General features: G+C 35.8%; 1 protein-coding gene across 3 annotated transcripts in view; it reads right to left on the bottom strand.

Moving 5' to 3' along the window:
• Nucleotides 1–20187, bottom strand: part of SS18 (synovial sarcoma translocation, chromosome 18) — a 110521-nt gene that overhangs the window by 18398 nt on the left and 71936 nt on the right. For 2 of the 3 annotated variants that reach the window (XM_006895035.1, XM_006895037.1), the window contains 5 exons: nt 14154–14321; nt 13387–13491; nt 10205–10297; nt 9375–9497; nt 7105–7238 (listed from right to left, as the gene is read on the bottom strand). In XM_006895035.1, coding sequence (XP_006895097.1) covers nt 7105–7238; nt 9375–9497; nt 10205–10297; nt 13387–13491; nt 14154–14321 — 623 coding nt within the window. The remainder of the gene's footprint in view (nt 1–7104; nt 7239–9374; nt 9498–10204; nt 10298–13386; nt 13492–14153; nt 14322–20187) is intronic. The other variant, XM_006895036.1, reaches the window with a different exon arrangement.

Here is a 20187-nt window from a genome sequence, read left to right as displayed (position 1 = left end):
GATTCTGTGACTGGAGCGGTGGGAATAACTTCATTTGTGATGGCTAGGTTGGCATAGGCGTTTAGAGCTCTTGTACATAGGGTCGCTATGAGTTGCAAACGATTTGATGGCACATAACAACAACAAAATTTAAAAGATCACCAATGAAAAAATAGAGGCAAATTTAGGGGACCCAATTTATGGATAAATAGATAATTAAATATAACCAAAAATAGACATAACAGACTAGATAAATTGAGACCATCTAAAAATGAACTGTCTGTAAGGAATATATGATTAGGTGTTAGATTTAAGACAACAATCTGGCGCACTGCAAAGTAGAGGGAGGAGAAAGGATGGAGGGAGGAAAACGTGCAACCATGAATGAACAAAAAACCAACCTTTCTGTAAATTTTCGTTAAAATTATAATAAAAAAGTTTTTAAATAAATAAAAATTAAATCCTTAAATTTATCAAAAGACTTTTCTACAGGAGTAAAAACAATGAGAACTATTTTGGTCACAACATAGCCAACCAGGGACTAATCTTTAAAATGTACAGAAAATGTACCAATACTTCAACAAGGCAAGGACAAATCATCCAACAGAAAAATGGACAAAAACTTTAATGAAAGTTTTGGCATTCAGAAGGCCAACAAACATAAAAATTAATCATGACCATAAGCCAATACTGTTTTTAGATGCCCATGATTTGACTCCGACTCACAGGAACCCACAGTAGTACAGAATGAAACCTGTCAAATCTACACCAGCCTCACCACCTCTCTTGTATTTCAGGCTGTTCACAACAGCAATGAGACCTCATCTCAGCAATCCCAGCAATGTTCAATAAGATGGGAAACAATCAATTCTGGAAAGACATGGAAAGACTAGAACTTACACTTACTGCATTTTACAGTCAACTGTAAATGTGCATGTAATTTTTATGGAAAATTTTAGGGCTCTACCTTAAAACACTGGAAGTGAAAATATCATTTGATCCAGTGATACTAAAAATATGAGAGCCTGACAAGAATAGATACACACACGCACACCCATGTTCACTGCAGTAACCATCTGCCTATTAACAAATGAAGGGATAAACAAACTACCGTATACGCATATAATGAAATACTACGCAGCATTAGAGAATAATGAATGGGCCAAACACCTCACGGATGAACACAGAAAATACTGAGTGAAAATTAGTCAATGATAAAAGGACAACTTTTACACACAGAAATAGTCTTTGATGGTTTCTAGGAATAAGAGAAGAAAGGTCAGGAAATCACTATCTGAATAGTGACATATAATACCAGAAAAGACCCAATTAATTGCATGAAGGGGAGAATAATATACAAAAAGGGAGTTATTAGCACAGTATTACTAGGGAAAAGGAAGACAAAGGAAAAGTACATAAGAGATACAGACAACAAAGGTAAATATTACAGACCTAATTTTCCACTACTAGTAATAACAGACGTTAATCTGTTAGTGGATACATAGAAAGATAGGCAAGATGAGAAGGTACAAGTAGGTCAATCAGACTGTACTCATGGACCACAAGTTTGGCAGGCAGTATTTCTACATATGCATAGATCTATTTACACACACACACACACACACACACACACACACACGGATATTATACACAGAAAGTTTTACATAGTAGAGCAAACAGGAAGCAAAATTATTAAAACCTCTTACCCAAAACAAACATCTTAGAGAATGGTGAGAAATGACTGGGGTCCTAAAAGCTTACAAGCAGCCATCAGAAGTATAACTATGGGTCTATCCCTGCTTGAAGCTAAGAATAATGAGGAAAAGAAAAAACATTAGTCCAGAGAACTAATAGACAATGTGAATTTCTGTCTCTGTAAGTTTGAGACAGAAAAGCTAGATGGTGTCTGGGTACCACGTAAGAGCTCTTTTTAAAAGGAATTAAATAGAAAGGGCTCTGATAGTTAAGGGTAAAGGGGCAATAAAACTCAAAATCATTTAAAAAAAACACACACACACAAAAAACCCAACAGGCTTATTGGTTCAAGGGAGAAGCCTTGAGGCTCAACTTTCAGTGGAACAATTCACCAGGAAGTTCCACACCCCTCAGAACAATCTGGTGTATGATATCAAAAGAGCAGCATCCCCCCAAGGTCAAGTGCACAAGGTCGACTGAGAGAGAATGCATGTGGGAAACAAGGAAGATCTGAGCAGAGTGCTACTACAATGTGGAGACTATACTCAATGACACAAAACAAAAAAACAGTATCAACCATGGAACAGAAAATCAATTTGCTCTGTAAATTTTCATTCACACCACAACAAAAAGTTAAAAACAAAATTTGTAAGTGTAGTCATGGAATATGGGACTAAAATTAAAAAGGGGAAATCGTACTTTCCTCAATAGAGACATTACGCCCTGCAATCCCGAAGGCATGCAGTTCAAATCCACCAGCTGCTTCACGGGGAAAGAATGTGTGATCTCCTTACTCCCATGTGATCAAATGTCTCTGAAAACCAGCTGGAGGATCAACTATGGCTTGGTTCAGACTCAGTGGTACTCAACAACAAACAACAAAAATCAACCTTAACAAAGGTTTTTAAAAGATGAGAGTCTTAAGTCAAAAATATGCAGAGAAGCTAAGACAAAAGCAGGGAGGGTCAAGAGGACATTGCAATTGCATAGATGAGTGATAAGCAGTGTCACTGACTTAGTTAAATCAGAAGACTGGAGTTAGATTCAGGATCTATTTTGAGGGAAAAGTACTGATTATTTATTGAATGTCTGATTCCCAAGAAAAGAACATAGTCAAGAATGACTGAGATTTTGGCCTGAACAACTAGAAGAATCAAGCAACCTTCTAATAAAACTGACTTTATCAGTAATGCCCCACACTTTTCATTTATCCTGCCCACCATTACAAGACTGCCCAACCAAGACTATAAATATTATTGCTACCATTGGATTTAGGAAATTATATTGGTATGAATTCCCAAAAACTACTGTCCTGAGGGCATCCTAAAATATTAAACCAAAAATATCCCCAGAAGTCTTTTTAAAAATTAAACTAGTTTAGCTTAACTAGTTAAAAAGGATTGCTTTTTAAGCATTATGATCTTAAGATTAAAAGGAACCTTAGGTAGCAGTGAATTTCTGTTAGTGGGGGAGGAACAGGTCAGAAAAGGAGGCAAGAATGGTTACAAAGAATGTAATCAATGTCAGTGAATTGTACAAGCTGAAGTTGTTGAACTGGTGTATGCTGTATACATTCTCAAAAAAACACAATTACAAAGAAATTTTTTATGTTTACATTGATTTTCCCATCACTTCAACATAGTTTCCCTAAAATAAAGAAATCAATAAGTGTGTGTGAAACAGCATACATAGGATCTATGTGGGAAGACTACTGACATACAAGTAAATAAATCAGCCCTCTCCTTTTCTAGTAAAGGGAGATAGACAGGCAACAGTCAATCTATAGTTCCAAATTCCAGATAATTTTAGGGATTAGATTTAATAAAATGACGATGAGAAGAGAATGAAATCAAGTATCTAATCACATCTACTAAATGTTAGTCACCAACAGGTATTTCACACATCATTTAACAACAGTGCAGGGGCTCTACACTGATGTCAGGATAAAGCCAAGACTCTTAAAATAAGATTAAAAAGAGTCTTATAAATCTAATAAATCTAACCCTAACATCTCTTTCCATTCTTGCCTCTTCTCCCTAGACTTCTGTGTTAAGTAAACAGATCTCTTATTGCCAACCCTTGTGAACGCTTTGCTGAATGAATTACTCTTCCTTCTTTCATTCCTACCTGGCTAAAACCTACTTATTCTTAGGCTCTAACACTCATTTAATACATCTCTATGAATATATTTTTCTCTTAATATGGTTTAAATTTGTTCTTCAGCACTAGGGATATGGATCTTAGCTGAAAGCAGAGCGTACCAGAGGAACATCTATCTATGTTTCACTGACTATGAAAAGGTGTTTGTGTGGATCATAACAAACTGTGGCTGACTCTGAGAAGAATGGCAATCCCAGAACACTTCATTGTACTTATGCGAAACCTATACCTGGACCAAGAGGCAATCGTCCTAACAGAGCAAGGAAACACTGCATGGTTCAAAATTGGGAAGGGTGTACACCAGGGATGTACACCATACATTTTCAATCCATATGCAGAACAGATTATCTGGGAGGCTGGGCTCTTTGAGGAGAAGTATGGCATCAAGATTGAAGATAGAAGCATCAACAATCTGCATTGTGTAGATGACACAACCTTGCTTGGTGAAACTGAGGAGGACTGGAAGTGCTTGTTGCAGAAGGTCAAGGACTGCAACCTTCAATATGGATTGAAGCTCAACATCAAGAAAACAAAGATTCGCACTACTGGGCCAATTGGCAGTATCATGATGTATGATGAAGAGACTGAGATTGTTGACAGCTTCAGTTTGCTTGGCTCTACCGTCAACACTCCTGGTGTCAGCAGCCAGGAAATTAAAAGATTAATTGCATTGGGAAAGTCTTCTGTCCTCTCCAAAGTACCGAAGAGCAACGATGTCAGTCTGGAGACTAAGGAACGCCTGATCCAGTCCATGGTTTTTGCAATTACTTGCTATGCATTAGAAAGCTGGACAATGATTAGGGATGATAGAAGGAGAGTTGATGCCTTTGAGCTGTGGTGCTGGAGAAGTATTGAATAAGTATTGAATATACTATGGACTGCTAGGAGAACAAACAAGTTTGTCCTGGAGAGGGTGAAGCCAGGCTGGTCCTTGGAGGCAGGGATTCTGAAGCTTCATCTGACATACTTTGGACATGCTGCAAGGCGGGATCAGTCTTTGGAGAGGGACATCATGTTTGGGTGGAGGGACAGCGCAGGAGAAGACGACCCTTGATGAGATGGATTGATTCGGTCACTGGGGTAATGGAGATGGGCGTGTTGGAAACAATAAGATTAGAAAGAGATAGAGCAGGGTTTAAGACTGTTAGTGTCAATGGCACATAACAACAAACCAAAACAATATGATTTAAGAGTGTCCTTCGGCACAATGTTTACATTTTCTCATTCAAGTAATTATCAAACTTTTTTTTTCTTAAGATTTTTAGTATATTCCATACTGAAGGTTGAGGCGGGGGGTCCTTTTTTTTTACCACTAAGTACTTCAAATCCACTTTACTTACAGCAAGCAAAGTATGTTTTCTGCATATTGTAGGTTATTGATGAGTACCTTCTTTTATTGTTGCTGTTTAACATCTATTTCTCTTGTTTTGTTTGTTTATAAATTCTTCCTTTTTTTATTTTGAAGGTTTACAGAAACATTGGGTTTCTATTCATTCATTCATTGCTTATAATCTTCTCTTCACTTAGTATCCTCATGCTGAGTTCAGAAAGGCAGAGTTTATGTCAATCTTATATCTTCAATTCCAGTTAGCATGGTACTTGGTGTAAACTGCTGCTCAATAAACATTTGCTTAATGAGTTGGCAATTTAGAAATAGTTTAGGGAAGAAAAATAGTCAAGTTAGTCCACAACCTGTTAAAGTTGAGAGAACGGCAAGAGATCCAAGGTGAGATGCTGAAATGGAATGAAAAAGGAGTATGTAACAAATGCTAAAGTTAATTAAAATCAAGAGTTGATTCCCTAAATCATAAGGATAATGTCTATTTCATTCATTCAGGATATAATACTCAGAATACATAAATAAGTATTTTTTAAGTGAAGAGAATGAATGACCAAAAAAATCTCATTTCTTTAAAAAGTTATTTTGTGGACTTTACAATGTGCCTATGTTTTATCTGATCAAGGAATCCTCTCCTTAAACACTCCGCAGTCAAGACTAAACTAGGGAGCTCTGGTGGCTTAGAGTTAAGATGATGTGTTGCAATCAAAAGGTATGTGACATAAATCCATCTACTGCTCTGTGGGAGAAGCATGGGTGATTAACTGCCTCTGAAAACCTGCTGAGGGTCAGCTATGAATTGGTTCCAACTTGATAGTACACAAGATTTATTTTTCAAAACTTCAGATAAACTCTCTACTTGAGCCTTTGTTTGACTTTGTCCTAGTCAATTTTTAAAGTCTGTATTAATTTTTCCTTAACCTACTGCTGTGAGTCTCTTGTATGCCTTTTATCTTTATCACTCAAGAAGTCTGTGCAAGGAGAGGGAGGAAAAGCCTTGCGAGAAGGAGAGAAGATGTATAAAAGAACTCCTCACAATTCAAATTCTGCTTAGTGCTGCACGTGAGTTGTTCCTCAGTAAAGACTCTCTCATTTGGCCCTGAAATCGAACTTAGAAATCAAAACTACTTTCATATCAAAATAACCTCTCTCAGAGCTTTAGTAATAAATAGATCACTCAGAGCAGAAAGCCTCTAGCTAGATAAATCTGAAGTCAGCCTAAAAGAATTGTCAACATAAGTATTTTCCATTATAATTCAAAGTATGATGACAGAATTCATAAAACAAATCCTGTGTTACAGACTATGGAGCACTGGTAGTGTCATGGGTTAATCTGCTTTACATACTGAAAGGTCAGCCATTCAAGTGAAGACTCACAGCACTAAGCATTTGACAGAAGGTCTCCATGAGGTGGAACTGACTCAATGACAGTTGGGTTTGTAAGTTTAGTGAAGAAAAGAAGGTACTTGAATGAGCACTAAAATCTGAGAAAAATACAGTCATTTTAGGATGAGATAGGGCTCTAAATTTTGGAGAAAAGAGAATAGAGATGAAAACTTTGTAATACTTTGAGATAATGGATATGTGTATGGAAGAGGTTAACAAAACAGGTATAAAGTATGACTTTAAAAAGATGGGCTATCAGAGAGGTGAAGGACGTGGGGTAGACATGATGAAATGAAGGGAAGAGCTAATAAGAGTACTGACACAGGATGACCACCACATCTCAATACGCAAAGGTACATACTTCAGCAAAACATGTGACAAAAATTCAAGAATTAGGGGCATTAGAAGAAGGAATGACACTTGGAATAGCTTAGTATCATGACAAGAAAGACCTTAGTATCATGACAAGAAAGGTAAATGAGTCATCAGTGAAAATAATCCAAAGTGAACTAGCAAGGAGGCAGTCTCACAGACAAATAACTTACCTGGTCATATCCATAAGGCCTCTGTTGAGGTGCCTGTGGTGGTCCAGGCTGTGTTGGTCTGTACCCCCCATACTGCTGACCCTGTCCCTGCGAGTAGTTGGGATACTGAGGACCTGGACCACCTTGTGAAGGCCCTGCAAAATAGTTAACATAAAAAAAAGTCAGGCTAAAAAACGCAGTAGGTCACTAGAATCCTGGAAAAGGGTTTAAAGCTACATGTTACTATATTTTTTTATATGTAAATGTTAAAAAAGCTATCTTGATACCCTGACTTTATCAGTGTTTTCTGGGATAAATTTCATGGGTATGAGAAGAACGGAAATACTGTAATGTCACTACCACTTACCAGATGCTTTAACTCAATCTAACTATTGTGCTATTACTTAGCCATTAAAAATTTGTACTGCAAAGCAGTAAGAGGTATAAAGCAGGCTAACTCCATAATAAGAAAATTCATCTATACCTCTACAAAGAAAGCTAATCAGTATAAACATGAGGGGAGGGGAAAGGCAAGAAGAAGCAGATGCAAATGAAAATACTGAAATAATTTTAGTTAAGAGTTTGAGAGTCAGTGAGATTTACATTTGCAATTACTAAAGAATCTTATTATCATAATAATTTAAAATGGAATCTAAACGTTAAGGATGTACTGGCAGGGGAAGTCTCCTCAATTCAAATGTTATAATCTAGTAGCAATGATTTTTTTTCACATTAACCTGAAAATGTAATAATTTCACGCTCCAGAGATGGCAAGACTGATGTTTTTTATCAAATAGATGTATTTGTTTATCAAATCTATTATTACCTATATAATAAAGAATTATTTAGCACATACAAACTGTATATTAAAATACAGATATAAAAACACTGATTACAATGACAATCAAAACAAGATAATACATTTTCAAACTTAAATAAATTTTATCAGTCTACTTGTTAAATTTCACATTTTCAGTTGATAGGTGAGTCAACAAACTGAAATCTATGAAGAAGCAAATTGGAAACAACCCTACTTTATGATTCCTGCCTCATTTAACTGTTCACACAAAAAACTGAAGAAAAAAAAAAATTTCCCCACTGAAAATAATAGTTCTCTTATCAAAATGAATTTGCTGATTTGGTCACATAAGATCCATTTTTGGCAAAGACAACAAAAACAAAACACTGTGCTTATTTAAAGCACAAATACTCAATAGTTACGAAACAGCAATGATATTTAAGAGTGAAAATTTAGAAAATCCATGGTGAAAAACAAACAAACAAATCCAAAGTATTCCTAAAACAGTATCTGTAATTACATAAGGAGGACTTTTGGGAAAACATTTGGCTTAGTTTCTATGCGTGTCCTGAAGAAGCAAGAGAACGTCAGCCTAACCGTGTTTCCTGTATTTGCTATCATAGGTAGACAAGACAATCACCGCAGAGCTTAAACTAGTAAAAAAATAAGACATTACTGATATTTTTTTTTTAAAAAAAAGGCCAAACCAGCAAAAGTCAGCATTAATAAAAGGAGCTATTTCTCTATTATCTCCAACAGCATTTCCTGTACCTGCACAGCCTATAACCACTTGAAATCTGAGACTGATACAATGTCCTCAACACCTCTTTATTCCAGACTCTTTTTAAAAAATTATCTTAAAATAAAGTCAGATGTTCAGGTGGTAGACAGTATAGTGAGTATAGAACAGGCAAATATAGTTACACTTTTCCTAAACTCTGCTAGAAATGTAACTGCAGTAATAGCCCTGCAGTATTATGGACATATATAACATTCCTGAACTGGAAATGACAAAAACCATGCTTTCTGAATGGATTTTTTTAATTTGTAATTTAAAAAAAATCAACCTTCTTTTCACAGTGATAGCAATTAGTTTTAGAAACAACTAGGTTAAGTAGATTATGTAGATATGGCTAATAATCATCCAAATTCAGTCTTCTAAGCACCAACAAAAGTACTGGTGGGTAATGAATGTTTTTGAGAATTTGAGAGCACGTTTGAGAGCATTTTTTTATTAGTTTATTTTTTTAAAGAAATACAGATCTTACCTCTGGACTTGGACAATGAATCATACCCAGTTCATGGCTCTTTTTAAACATACTATTTTATTTTAACAGCAATATTTGTAACAAACACGAATAAAAAGCAGACTAAACTAAAACTGATAACTTTCAAAAATTATAATCCTTAGATAAAGAAATGTTACATATCAATATTTCAAAATTGCAAATGTTCCAATTTTGACAGCAACAAATTGCAGTAAGCTACTTACCATAGCCCTGCTGCTGCCCTGGATAGGCCTGCTGCCCCGGGTACTGCTGCTGCTGCGGGGGGTATCCCTGCTGTGGTGGTGGTCCTTGATAAGCATCCTGCTGTTGGCCATACTGAGAATTTCCTACAGGGTAATTGGAGAAGAGGGAAGAAAAAAAAAAGACTGTGGAATTTGTGGAATTCATTCTTTTTCTTCTAAAATGCACAGCCAACAACACAAGAACAAAATGAAATGCCATATTGATTTTTAAAGGTTAACAAAACAAAGGGAAAAAAACTCAAACCAAACAGAAGGATTTCGGCCAAACAAACTGCAGTTAAAGCCAATTTTGCAAGGTTGAACTGCAGCATTTTCAGCGTCTCTGCCATACGAGCATTACATTTACTGGAGCATCACAGTCATAAGATCATGACTATGCTAAATAAAATAAAAAAGACAAAATTAAAGACAGCTACAAGAGCAGACACTAGCTACACAAGATCAGCAAGCTGTTTCCTAAAGCCACTATACTTACATGTAAAATTATATATGTAAACACACACAAGAAAAAAATTGGATTGATGGACTTATGTTCAAAGAGAAATTTTTTTAAGGGAGATTATTTTTAAATGTTTTAGTCTTTTACTGTTGTTAGAAATGACAAGTCATAGTTATACATTTTGAAGATTTGTAAGGAAATTATTTTGATTTTTCTGGACTCCCTACAACTTTCAAGACAGCCAGCTATTATTCTACAAGAGCTTTGCACGGGTAGAAGTTGACTTATACAAGAATTCTGGGTCCTGTAGAGGGGGACAAGTGTGTGTATATGTGTGAAGGTATATAGATACCTCCTTCGTAGTAATGTTGTGAGGAATCCTCATAAGGCCTATCGTAGCCTTGTTCAGGATACGACGGTTGCTGATAACCGTAATCATTATGACCTACATCAATTCGACAAGAGACAGGAAGAAACGTTAATGGCCACTGAGTGAAACCCTAAAAATAGTTAAACTTTCAGATAAAATTGAAAAGAAAAAAAAAGAAAGAAAATGATCTAGAAATACATAAAAAAATATTTGCAATTGCATTTGCCAAATATTTACCAATGTGATTGTTTTCATATTGCGAATGACTTGCAAAATTTTTTTTCAAAAAGCAAAAAGCAGTAGTATTAGAAACATTACACTTATTGCCTTAACTATAATAATCTTCATTGAAGGGAAAAAACCTTTATCTTTCATTTTTTTAAAAAAAAGAAGAATGAAAGCATTTAGGCCTTTCACATGTAAATAACTTGAATTAAATTAGAATGAACAAAGGAAGCAATTATCATATTTTGTCAAACACCTGTTCTGCTGATCTCCAATTCCACAGCATATGCTAAAAACAATGCAAAATATAAAAGAGCTCCATAAGTTTTTTTCCCCTGAAAGAAACTGAAACACATTTTCCACATTCTATTTACCTGCATAAAGTACATGTATCTCAAAGTATTCTCAGATGCAAGAATTATTTAGTGTTGTCAGTTTATATCTTTAGGAAATATTTCTAAATATCATAAGCATACAATTCTATTAAAATTAATGCTATTTAAGTGTTAGAATATACCTTTTTAGTTTCATAACTCCATACACAGCCATTACCTATATGTTGTTTTAAGGAGCCTTGTTTGAGTAGTGCATAATGTGTCAGGCAGCCAACCTAAGGGCTGGTGTTTCGATTCCACGGAATAAAGGTGGACACTCTCCTCTCTTAAAGATTTATAGCTTTGTAAACCCAACCGGAGGGGGAAATAGAAGTTGGAATTGATTCTACAGCAGTATGGGGTTTTTTTAGTGTTTTGTTTGTTTGTTTAAATGTTGTTTTTAAGGGACAATACACTTTGTCTGCAAGATGTCTAGACTAACAAAAAATAATTACTTTCTTATCCTGCAGAGGGTTAAACCAGGCTGCAAGGATTCTGAAGCTTCGTCTGACATACTTTGGGCATGTTGCAGGGAGGGACCAGTCCTTGGAGAGGGATGTCACGCTTCGAAGGGTGGTGGGACAGCACAGGAGAGGAAGACCTCTGTGAGGTAGACTCATTCAGTGATTGGAGTAATAGGGGTGGGTGTGTTGGAGCCAGTGAGATTGGCACAGGACAGAGTAGGATTTAGGACTGTTTTACACAGTGTCACTGTGAGTCACAAACGACTCTAGCACAATAACAACAATTTTTCGTTTCATTTCACAAAGAAAATACAGGAAATAATCTTTTGATTAGCTAAAATGTGAATGAACTAATTTTAGGAAAATTCTAAAGGAAGAAATCCTACATATTTACTCAAATAAATACCAAGACATAATGAGGAAAAAAACCCTCAATGTTATTTAATAAATTACTTGATGTAAATGTAATGAATATGTAACATGAATGCCATTAACAGCTATGCAAAACGACATTCAAATTAGTAATCCTTGATTAGAATGAAATAACTTTATAGTTATGATATTTAGAAAAGTAATATGTCTACTGTTAATAAAACAGTTATACTAATAACAATAAAAATACCATGGTTTAAGAAAGAGAACTAAAATATCAATGTCAAGTTTATGTTAATTACTTAAAATACATTTTAAAAATTAAACGATCCTTTTGTTTTCAGACTTACTATACTACACATAATTTAATGAAGTATATTTCAGCTCTTTAAAAGATCTATAGTCTACTACAATTAGTCTCTAATTAAATGCAAATCTAAATTGTATGTATATAATAAGAGACAATAAAAAGAAAAAAAACAACATTCTGAATAATTCCGTTCAAGAACATCTGTGAGGGGGAAAATACATCATTTTCTAATCAGAAGTATCCCTATATATCATCTCTATCACGAAAATATTTACTGTGTGCAAAGACATTGACTTTTTACAGGTGAGTGGCTGCTTTGCCTGTATAATCAAGAGGCTCTGCAGTAAAAACCAATGGTTTTAATACTGAAGTGCCTTTATTCTTAAGGGCTTTACTAAAAATGGCATGCAAAATGTTATCTTACATACATCAAATTACATCCTCCTGGCTTACATCAGCTTCTTTCTAACCAATGACTCCCAACTCTTTAGCTTTAAGTCTCAGTTTCCCAAGTTCCTCTGTCAAGTAAATATACAACTTTTAATAAAGCTTTTAATAAATCCTTCCATATAACAGCATGAGTCACTCTGTAAAGTGAATAATCACATCTCAAAAGTTTGGTATGTTTGAATAGTTATCTGTTCAATATTTTACTAGACTGTCATTGTTTACTGCTATTGTGGGGTGCCATCGAATGTAGTAAAACTCAAAGCAATCCTACGAACAACAGATGTGAACCCTATCCTATCCTATCCTACCCTGTCATCCTCATAATTTCTGACATACTTGAGCCTATTGCAGTACATATTAATATGTACATCTTTACTGAACAAGTTTTTTACACGTCATTCTCACTAAAAAGTAGTCAGAAAAACAAAGTATTAGAGTTTCTAGGTATCTTTCCTATCCTACTTAATCTATAAAAGCTACATTATCATTTAGCTGCCAATATTGTTCTCAAATAGTTAATGTATATAAACCATTTTTCTTTGGGAGGTACAGAGTGTCTAAGAATTATATATTATCTCTATAGTTACAGATGCATAAGTGTAAAACAATGGGAAGATTTTATGGTATGTAAACAATTTATCAATAAATAGTGATTATTTTAAAAAGTAAATCAATGATATGTGCTTTAGTTGAAATTAATAATTCTGAGTAGAAGGGTCTTATTTTACATAAGAAAGGATTCTAATGACAGAAAGCAATTCCTGATGGTACTAACATGGAATAGCTACCAAAAAATTATACTTTATTTTATAAACTAAACACTATTATTACTTTGGATTACATAAAGTTGTTTCTACCAGAAGAAACAGACTGTTAGTTTCTTCATCCCCTTAAAAAGTTTTGAATAGCTATCTCCATTAATATTGGGCAGGGATAGAAAATGGGAAAGTTAACATTAGGAGAGATTACCATCAGGGTAATATTGCTGGTTCATGCCTTCTGGAGGACCTTGTCCACCATGACTGTATTGGTCCCCATAATAGTCTTCCTGGCCTGAGTACTGCTGTGGTGGGCCTGAAAAACCACAACCAGTCAAGATGTAAATAATTTGTTCTCTAAGTCATCAAAGGCTTGCTTTCTAATCTGATTTTATGAGAAATTATTTCTCAGCTATAGATTCCCCTTCCATTCTCTGGTATTTCAGATACTTTCAACTATTCTTATACACAGTCAAACATATACATGTATCTTCACACACATATTTCACTACAATTAATGTAAATACCATGCATGCAATACTAATACTAAGCAATACCATTACAGAAAAACATCACTAAAATGTTAGACGTTCAACTAGTAGAAAAGTCATTTCCTTTTCATTTATTTTGGCATTAGTGTGAAATAAAATTAGATTTGCTCATGACCACTTATTTAGTATGTTCTCAAAAACAGTTCTTTCCTACAAAAATTATGTGAGCTTTTAACATAAAATTGTATGTCTTCATCTCAGGAAAGGATAGCTAAAAGAAATCTATCTCTAACTTCAAGTTCCTAATTACTACATGACCCTTTGGACCTACCACATTTATTACATGTATGAGGGATTAGGGAAAATCAAGAGGAGAAAAACCCCAACTTTGCCTAAGCATTTTTCAAAACAAAGTTTCTTAAAATTTAAAGGCTTTCAAATGTCCTTATGTGCAATAACCAGGAAATGCTTTAAAAGGTCGCCTTACCCTGTTGAGGTGGTCTATAAGGAGGAATCTGCCTCTGACCCATCATGTGATTGCCTTGATTAACTTGACCCATCATTCCCATTGGAGGCTGCTGTCCCTGGTAATGCTGCCCACCTCCCTGTGGCATATTATACTGTTGTGAAGGAGGCTGTTGATGCATCATTGGGCCTGAAAAAAAAGAGATACAACATAACAAATAAAACATTTTTTGCATATAAATTTCAAATCGTAATAATAAAGTCATACTTATCACAAAATTCACCTACGAAATTAAGTGAAATAAAAGTGAACCTTTAAATAAATAACAGAAACTTCACTAGCTAAAGTAATCTGCAAACAAAAGACAAAGTACTCCATTTTGGGGTGGAGAGAATAGTTGGACACACGGATGAACATTTTTAATATTTCCATTATGTGCTATAAATTTATAATATTTCTGGGAAAGATATAAGCCTTATGCTATTATTAGAAAGTAAAGAGACTTTAACAAAATATAGTAGTCAAACAAAAAAAAGGAAACAAAATTTGGATTGGACTGCAAAGAAAGCAAAAAAATCCTTGGAAGTAAGGATCCTGGGGCTTCATCTGACATACCCTGGACATGTTGTAAAGAGGGACAGGTCCTTGGAGAGGGACATTATGCTTGGAAGGGTGGAGGGACAGCGTAGGAGGGGAATACCCTCTACGAGGTGGACTGATTCAGTGACTGGCGTAATCGGGATGGGTGTGTCAGAGGCAGTGCAATTGGCACAGGACAGAGCAGAGTTTAGGGCTGTTGTACATAGGGTCACTATGAGTCGTAAGAGACTCCACAGCACATAACAACAACACCTTTATTCTGCTTTTTAAAACCAAATTATTACACAATAGCAAATATGAAAACTAGACACACTTTTATAAATGTGTTTACATCAATACAATCTCATAAATCTTAATTTTAGACCAAAATTTTAAAGGGCTCTGGTGGCATAATCTGTAGGGAGTTGTGCTGCTGATCTAAAGGCAGTGCTTCTCTGTTGGTTCAAATCCACCAGCAGCTCTATGGGAGAAAGAGAGGCTATCTCTTCCTGTGCATTTTATAATCTTTGAAAATCCACAATAGGGTCAGACTGAAGTTAGTTCTGACTCCATGGCAATCAATGTGAGTTTTTTGAAGCTTGATTTTTGTTTCCATTTTACAACTGTAAAATTTTAAAACTAGAAAGGCTTTCTTGAAACCAAAGAACTGAAGGACTCTTGTAATTACGTCATTCTCTCTCCTCTCTCACACACACATTTCTCAAACACCTTAAAAACCATAGGCTCAGAAATGCAGTTTACAAAGTGGGTATCAAAGTAGCCATACTCCCACTGCCAAACTACCACACTGGCAACAGTAAAAATACATCACATGAAACAGTCAACAAAGGCCATAAAGTTCCATGCTGCCACCTAACAACAGAAGCAGTTCCTCAGAGACTCACTGGGCCAAGTTACTGCGCCGGGAGCTCAGCATTCTGCCATAATAACCATTAAAGTTTCAGAAGTATGTTTAAGTCATGTCTCAATTCACTGCAAAAATAGCTATATACTTTCACTTTACTGACAATTTAAGAAAAAAGTACAACAGGTAAAGACTGGACATACTAGAAAACATGTAAACTCATCCAGATGAGCAAAAAGTTTATTCAGACAGTTAAAACCAAGTTTTTATAGGTGTAACATTGACCCACAACAACCCTGTAAGCCAAAAGAATTCCTTTCCAGCTTGAAGAACTGATTTATCTAAAAAAAGCACTTTATATGAGCTCTTTTTCCCCTATTCATCTCAGTTTTGTTTTTGTTTTCCTTTCTTCTTTTCACCTTTAATTTTATTATTATAAATACAAGCTTTTCAAAGGTTGCTATGGGATCTTTCAACAAGGAAATCAGCCAGTAGTAGAGATATGGTGGAGGCGCTCCAGGGTGCAGCACGGAGTATGCTGTGAGGCGAGCCGAAAGGCTGCAGCTGCACATCTGTCTCTAGAGCATCTCAAACCCAGACAAGCAGAGAAAAATGGGTGATCTCCCCATTATAATTTGCAATCTCAGAAATTCAATGGGAGATTCACTACGAACTGGAATCGACTCAATGAGAGTGAGCTTTTCTTGAGTGTGAGATATAAGGTGGTAGAAAATATAACTGGCTCCCCTATACTGTAAGACTCAGGTACTTATTTAGTATAAATCACTAACAACAAGCAGAGGTATTCAAACTCATCGCCATCCAGCAGGAATCAACTCACAGCTGACCCTCTGAAAGGTTTTCAGGGGCTGTAAATGACAGACGAGGCTGCTCATCTCCCAAGGAGCCACTGTGGATTTGAACCTCCAGAGAGGAACCACCTTTAGATTATGATGGCAAGCCCCTACAGACTACACCAGAGCACAGACCTAGAGGTTGCTGAGAACCACTGAGTTGGAACCAATCTATGTATCTGACCCTCCAGCAGGTTTTCAGAGACAGTTAATAGTATGGGAATAGTCCATCCTTCTCCTGTGGAGCAGCTGGTGAATTCAAACTGTGTGACCTAATGGTTAGTTAAGAAGCTGCACAGCAATCCCAAAAGCACGTGGTTTGAACCCACTAACTGTCCCACAGGAGAAGGAGCACAATATCCTCCTATGCGCTTAACTGCCTCTGAAAACCTGCTGGAAGGTCAGCTGTGGGTCGGTTCCAACTCACCAGTACATAAGCACCACTTTTGGGTTGGCAGCACATATCCTTACCACTGAGCCACCAGAAGTATCCTTATTTTTAGGTTTCAGGTGAGGAAAGAAGGATATCAAGATCACATAGTTAATATATATGTTCACTGGGAATCAAAATTCTAGTTTGCTTTTAAAACACTTATCTATTCTCCTGTTGTTGTTGTTGACTGCCTTCAAGTCAAGCATGACTTGTAGCGATCCTATGAACAAAAGGTCTGAAGCCCCTCTGTAACTATCGACATTTATCAAAGTTCATAGTTTCCAGAGGCATGTTGTTTAAGGAAGTGGATGCCAATCCTACTTCCAAACCTGTCTTAAACTGGGAGCTGCACCAAACACTGTCCACCATGGGTAACCATTATGGCATTTGACACCTCAATCACAAAAAGTTCAGCCAACACAGCAACCCTAAGTTACCTCAGTACAGGGTACTGACAGAAGAATGCTGTACCACTATGAAGAATGTTCTTCCAAAATATAGTTAACAACCAACTTTAAATAGAAAGGCCCTTCCCCAAGGTCTTGTTGATTCTAAACAAGAGGCAAGTAAGAGAAGACAATTCTCTATATACAGCAAAAAAGCTGCTGCTACCAGGAAATTATCTACTTGCTAATTCTTCACTATTTCTAGTTAGGAAAAGTTACAACAAAATGATAGGACTTAAATATACATTTCACTAAAGAGGACACTCAAATGGCCATTAAATGTATGAAATGATGTTCAGCATATCAGTGATCAAAGAAATGGAAAACAAAATCACAATGAGAAAGCATTTCACTCCTACTAGGATAGAAATTAATTTTATAAAAATTTAAGAATGCAAAAAAAAAAATTTAAGAATGCAAGAATGTAGAGAAGCTGAATCCCTTAATCAAAGGCAAGTAGGAACGCACAATGGGACTTCTATTGTGAAATTATTGCAACAGTTATCACTAAGTTGTATACCCATAAAGAGTAGAATTGGCAGAAGCCAAGTGACAGGTTTAACAAAAATTAAAAAAGCATCTGCTTAAGTACATCCAAAAACTCTCATAGGATTTCATATTTTAGTTTGGAGGCTCAGGGTCAGGGTAACATGGGGCATCCCAGATTACCAGCATAGTTTCTGTATTATCTCCTTATCTGCATGGTGCATGGGATTGCAAGTGGCCATGCAAGGCATAACAATTTGTCTCTATCTATCTGGAGCAAAAGAGAAAGACAATCAGGTGTAGGGAAGGTGGCATGGACTATGTGGTGCATTATATCCACGAACAACTGCCTCTTTGCCATGAGACCAGAAGAACTGGATGGTGCCCACACCATTACTGAATATTTTGATCAAAGATTCTACATAAGAATCTTGACCAAAAGGGAGCTAAGTGTAGAACAGAAGGTTAAATTCTCATAGACACTGAACTTCCTGGAACGTGAAACTACTACCCTGAGAAAAATCGTTAAACTTTCCCAAAAAACTAAGTGTTAAAGATGCATAATTCATAATTTAATGGCAAATAATTAGACATTAATGTAAATAATTTTTCATAAAGAAAAGTTTTCACATTTTTCTTTTCCAAAAGTATCAGACATCTGGTCTAAAGATTTGTCTTAACAGAAGTATAAAATTAAACATATAAAATTCACTGCGACCAAAATTTAAAATAAAAGGGGAGCAAAGCAAAAACATAATGGGGGAGAAGTCTAAAAGGATATAACAAGAAAATTCTAAATCTTGCTCTAAGATAGAAAAGGCATTTCCAGCTCAAGTCTCAGAAGAAGACTATGCCACTTGTGCTTTATCTTCTGAGACTACCAGACATTCCAATCCCAAAGAGCTCAATTACCACCCTTTTTTTCTTCTGTGTCACTCTCCCTATCCTCTGCCATCACTCAGGATCAAAACTAAAACCAGAGAAAGAACAACAGTAGTACTGCTAAAAGGAAGTACTTTTGATCTTTTTCCCCCCTTGAAGACATATCCATTTTAAATACATATCACTATGTATAAATACATATAACAATTCTGATTGTTTCAGAAGATTATTTTACTCTTTATATGTCCAGGACTTTTGTTCATAGGGTCGCTATGAGTCGCCTGCAATTCAACAGCACTTAACAACAACAATAACATATTACAGAAGCAATGAATATCTATCCCTTGAGACATTAATGAAAATAGGAGTAGTAAATACAAAAGTGTTACCAAAATACAAGTTTTTAAACTACTACAGAGAGAGCTCTTAGTGGCTTAAAGGCAAGAAGCTGTGCTGCAATCCCAAAGGGACAAGGCTCGAGGCCACCAGCTGCTCCACAGGAGAAGGACAGGCAATCTCCTCCTATGTGTTTAATTGCCTCTCAAAACACACCGGAGGGTCAGCTATGGGTACACAACAACAACAGAAAGAAGTAAGATAAAACAATTCTATTCTAACTATATTCTATAAAACAGTGGCAACACCAACTTCCATTGCTTATGTTTAAATATAATCTTTTCTTGTATATAAGCTGTTTTGATAATAAGATGCACTGCAAAGTGTATTATACATACACAGATGTTGCTAATGTCTGAACTAGTTAGACTTTATTTTTGAAAAAATGAAGCCCTGGTGGTATAGACCATAGGGGATTTCACCAATAAGCAAAAGATGATGCCTCTGGCAGTTCTCCAGCAGGCTGAATCCACAGCAGCTCTTGAGAAGAAAGACGTTATCTCCTTCCACACCATGTATAGCCTCCAAAAATCTGAAGGGTCAGCTATAAGCTAGTTCTGACTTGAAGACGGTGAGTTTGTAAAAATGTTTTACAAAGATATGTAATATACACTCATCCTTAACATATGATTTCATTTCCTTTTGAGTTTTATATTCTAGCAGATAGTCCATGAAAACAGGTCCTATACCGCAAAAACAAGTGTAATGTCACTAAATTACTGTGACTTTTAATTATTCTTTGCTCCAATGGGATAAATAATAATTTTATCTTAATGGTGAAAAAGGAAGTTTTAAGATTTTAAATATAAAGTCATTAAGTTTTCATTAATCTGTGAAAGATTTTCATAAGAATTTTTGCTATACATAAATATATTCACATAAACAAATATACATCATCTAATGCAAACCGAGGTGATTATTCTTCCTTCTTCAGCAGAGCATCTGGTGGATTTGAACCGCGCACTTCTGGGATTGCAGTGCAGTTTCCTGCCACTAGGCCACCAGAGCTCGCCAGGAAGGAATATACTGAGTCATTATATAGAAAGGAATTGGCAGATACAGAGGAATTTAAAGAAATAACATATGAGCAAGAGCCTATGGTGATGAAGGAAGA

The sequence above is a fragment of the Elephantulus edwardii genome, unplaced genomic scaffold (genome assembly GCF_000299155.1).
Source record: "Elephantulus edwardii isolate Elephantulus edwardi_28Jun2011 unplaced genomic scaffold, EleEdw1.0 scaffold00155, whole genome shotgun sequence".
NCBI classification, from domain to species: domain Eukaryota; kingdom Metazoa; phylum Chordata; class Mammalia; order Macroscelidea; family Macroscelididae; genus Elephantulus; species Elephantulus edwardii.
Note: the sequence above shows the minus strand (reverse complement) of the source record. Positions and strands in the feature narration are given on the sequence as shown.